The 3,408-nt window shown below is 63.9% G+C and overlaps 1 protein-coding gene across 1 annotated transcript; it reads left to right on the forward strand.

Annotated features, from left to right (window-relative positions):
* The first annotated feature begins 616 nt into the window (after positions 1-616).
* SP9 (Sp9 transcription factor) lies at positions 617-2,792 on the forward strand. Its single transcript, XM_062579059.1, has 2 exons — positions 617-637; positions 1,443-2,792. Exons 1-2 carry the CDS (start codon positions 617-619, stop codon positions 2,790-2,792), a joined length of 1,371 nt encoding a protein of 456 aa, XP_062435043.1.
* Positions 2,793-3,408: the final 616 nt, after the last annotated feature.

Here is a 3,408-nt window from a genome sequence, read left to right on the forward strand (position 1 = left end):
AATTGGGTGAGTATTTGAGGGCATCGCATATCCTGCCCGGTTTACAGACAACAGAAATATGGCTGAACAGCGCTGGAGGTGACACCAGCTCCCCGCGCACGCTGACCTCCGGCTCTCAGCTCCTGCCCTTTGTGGCTTTCCCCTCTTTTCCCACAACCAGTTGGTTAAGAAGGAAGTGTCAGCCCCAACTTCAAATTTCCTGGCTTTTGTTGGTTTGAGTCACAACCTAGAGGACAGCCAAGCCGAGGGCTGTTTTTGTAGTTAATTGCAGTATAATTCCTCCAGCCCAAAGCGCCGAGTTTTATCCCCCTGCCTTTGACTGGCACGCGCCCCGGGTGCGGGGCCCCGCGCCGCCGCGCGCTGATTGGCTGCGGGGCCGCTCCTGCCCGCGCCGCCCGCGCGCCCATTGGCCGAGCGCCGCCGCCAGCGGTACTTCAAAGCGGGCGCGCCCCGCACTTAGGCAGAGTTTGGCCCCGCGGAGCCGCGAGTGCGCTCGGTGCCGCGGGAGCAGCGCGGGCGCCGCCGCGCAGCGCAGCGCAGCCCTCCGCTCCCGGCGCCGCCGCCGCCGCCGCCGCGCGCTCCCCGCCCGGCCCATCGCCCAGCCGACGGACGTGCTATGGCTACGTCGATACTCGGGGTAAGTCGGCGGCGCGTTTCTTGCGCGAGCCGCGCGCCGCGGCTTCTCGGGAGCGCGTCCGCCGCCCCTCGGAGGGAGGAAAAAAAAAAAAAAAAAAAAAACACTGTTGCTGCCGCCGTATCGCGGCTTCTCCGTACGTAAATCGCGCTGATCTGCCAGGGAAAGGTAACTTCGATTCGCTGCTGGGGACTCTCGGGCAGGCTCGCAGCGAGATCGCTCGCAGACAGCTGTAGTTTAAAAACTCTTCCGATCTGAGAGAAGCCAGGCAATCCCCACCCCCCCCCCCAACCTGAGAAGCATAGCGCTTCCAAAAGATCTTGCCTAAAGCAGCTCTGCGAGTCACCCTGGTGCGAAAGCCCTGTGCCATGTTTACGTTTCTGCCGTCGCATTTTTCTTTTTGTACCGCTCTAACACAGTGGCCTTAAGACACGCCGCCTTTCGTTCCCACGAGACTTTTGTTGTAACGACGCTAGGCTGAAGCAGCCAAGCGCTAGTCCCAAGCGTCTGAAAGCGCCCCCCGAACACAAATCCGAACCGGTGCTCCCTCTCGGAATAAGCTTGTCGCGCATCCCCCCGGGGTTCTGCGAAAAGGCACCCCTCGCTGCCGACGCAAACCACTTCAGCGCGTACCCGGGCGAGAGCGGCCCCCGGAAACTGGCGGAACACAACTTGCGGCGAGTTGGGCAGGGCTGGAGTCTTCGCCCGGAGCCCGAGGAAACTTCCCCGCGCCGCGCTTGCCGCCGGGTCGCCGCGTCCCCGCGCCGGCGGCGGGCCGAGGCTCACGGGCTTGTTTTGTGTCTCCTAGGAAGAGCCGAGGTTTGGAACGACTCCCCTGGCCATGCTGGCCGCGACCTGCAATAAGATCGGTAACACCAGCCCCCTGACCACCCTGCCCGAGTCCAGCGCCTTCGCCAAAGGGGGGTTTCACCCCTGGAAACGCTCCACCTCCAGCTGTAACCTGGGCTCCAGCCTCTCGGGCTTCACGGTGGCCACGAGCAGGGGCTCCAGCGGACTGGCCAGCGGCACGGGCACGGCCAACAGCGCCTTCTGCCTGGCCTCCACCTCGCCCACCTCGTCGGCCTTCAGCAGCGACTACGGCGGGCTCTTCTCCAACTCGGCGGCGGCGGCGGGCGTGTCGCCGCAGGAGCCCGGCGGGCAGTCGGCCTTCATCTCCAAAGTGCACAGCTCGGCGGCCGAGAGCCTCTACCCGCGCGTGGGCATGGCGCACCCCTACGAGTCCTGGTACAAGTCGGGCTTCCACTCCACGCTCTCGGCGGGCGAGGTGGCCAACGGCGCGGCCTCCTCGTGGTGGGACGTGCACACCAACCCGGGCTCCTGGCTGGAGGTGCAGAACCCGGCGGGGGGGCTCCAGAGCTCGCTGCACTCGGGCGCCCCCCAGGCCTCGCTGCACTCCCAGCTGGGCACCTACAACCCCGACTTCAGCTCGCTCACCCACTCCGCCTTCAGCTCCACGGGCCTGGGCTCCACGGCCGCCTCGCACCTGCTCTCCACCAGCCAGCACCTGCTCGCCCAGGAGGGCTTCAAGCCCGTGCTGCCCTCCTACACGGACTCCAGCGCGGCGGTGGCGGCGGCCAGCGCCATGATCACGGGCGCCGCCGCCGCCGCCGGGGGCGGCTCGGCCCGCTCCGCCCGCCGCTACTCGGGCCGCGCCACCTGCGACTGCCCCAACTGCCAGGAGGCCGAGCGGCTGGGGCCGGCGGGGGCCAGCCTGCGGCGCAAGGGGCTCCACAGCTGCCACATCCCCGGCTGCGGCAAGGTCTACGGCAAGACGTCGCACCTGAAGGCGCACCTGCGCTGGCACACGGGCGAGCGCCCCTTCGTCTGCAACTGGCTCTTCTGCGGCAAGCGCTTCACCCGCTCCGACGAGCTGCAGCGGCACCTGCGGACTCACACGGGCGAGAAGCGCTTCGCCTGCCCCGTGTGCAACAAGCGCTTCATGCGCAGCGACCACCTGAGCAAACACATCAAAACGCACAACGGCGGCGGCGGCGGCAAAAAGGGCAGCGACAGCGACACGGACGCCAGCAACCTGGAGACGCCGCGGTCCGAGTCCCCCGACCTCATCCTGCACGACGGGGTGGGCGCCGCCCGCGGCCCCGGCAAGGAACCTACCGCGGGGCCCGGCGACTCCTAGGGGCAGCGGCCGCGGGAGCCGCCGCCGCCGCCGCCGGGACTCGAGCGGAGCGGCGGGAGGCCCCGGCCCCGCAGCGCCCGGCCCCGGCCCCGGGCGGCAGCGGGCAGCCGCCCTCCCGCCGGCCCGGCCCGGCCCGCGGCCGCCGCCGCCGCCGGGGGACTCCTGGGCCAGCAGGTCCCGCCTGGCGAAGTAGTTACAAAGTGACACTTTTTTTTTTTTTCTTCCCGTTTGCTTTTTCCTCTTCTTTTTCTGTTCAAAGGAAAACATCCTAAGGGAGGCTTAAGGTGAGAAATTAAACTGCAAGTCCGAGACAGTTCCTCTGTATCTCATAAACATCTGTATAAATAGGGTTCAAAAACGGATTGTGTTCGCTTATTTTTCTTGTAAATGTTAATGGGGGGCTTGGGGATTTTCTTTTTTTTTTTTTTTTTTCATTTTTTAAAAAAATCATTGAATTCCTGAAATTCAGGGAGGTTTTCGGGTTTTTTAATTATTATTTTAAATTTCTGATGCACTTTGTGGAAGTCAGTATATATGTAAAAGATATTTAAAATGTTGAGTTAACATTTCACTCAAAACACGTAAGTTAAGGTCACTTAAAGAAATTAAATGCGTT

Source organism: Rhea pennata, chromosome 6 (genome assembly GCF_028389875.1).
Source record: "Rhea pennata isolate bPtePen1 chromosome 6, bPtePen1.pri, whole genome shotgun sequence".
Taxonomy (NCBI): Eukaryota; Metazoa; Chordata; class Aves; order Rheiformes; family Rheidae; genus Rhea; species Rhea pennata.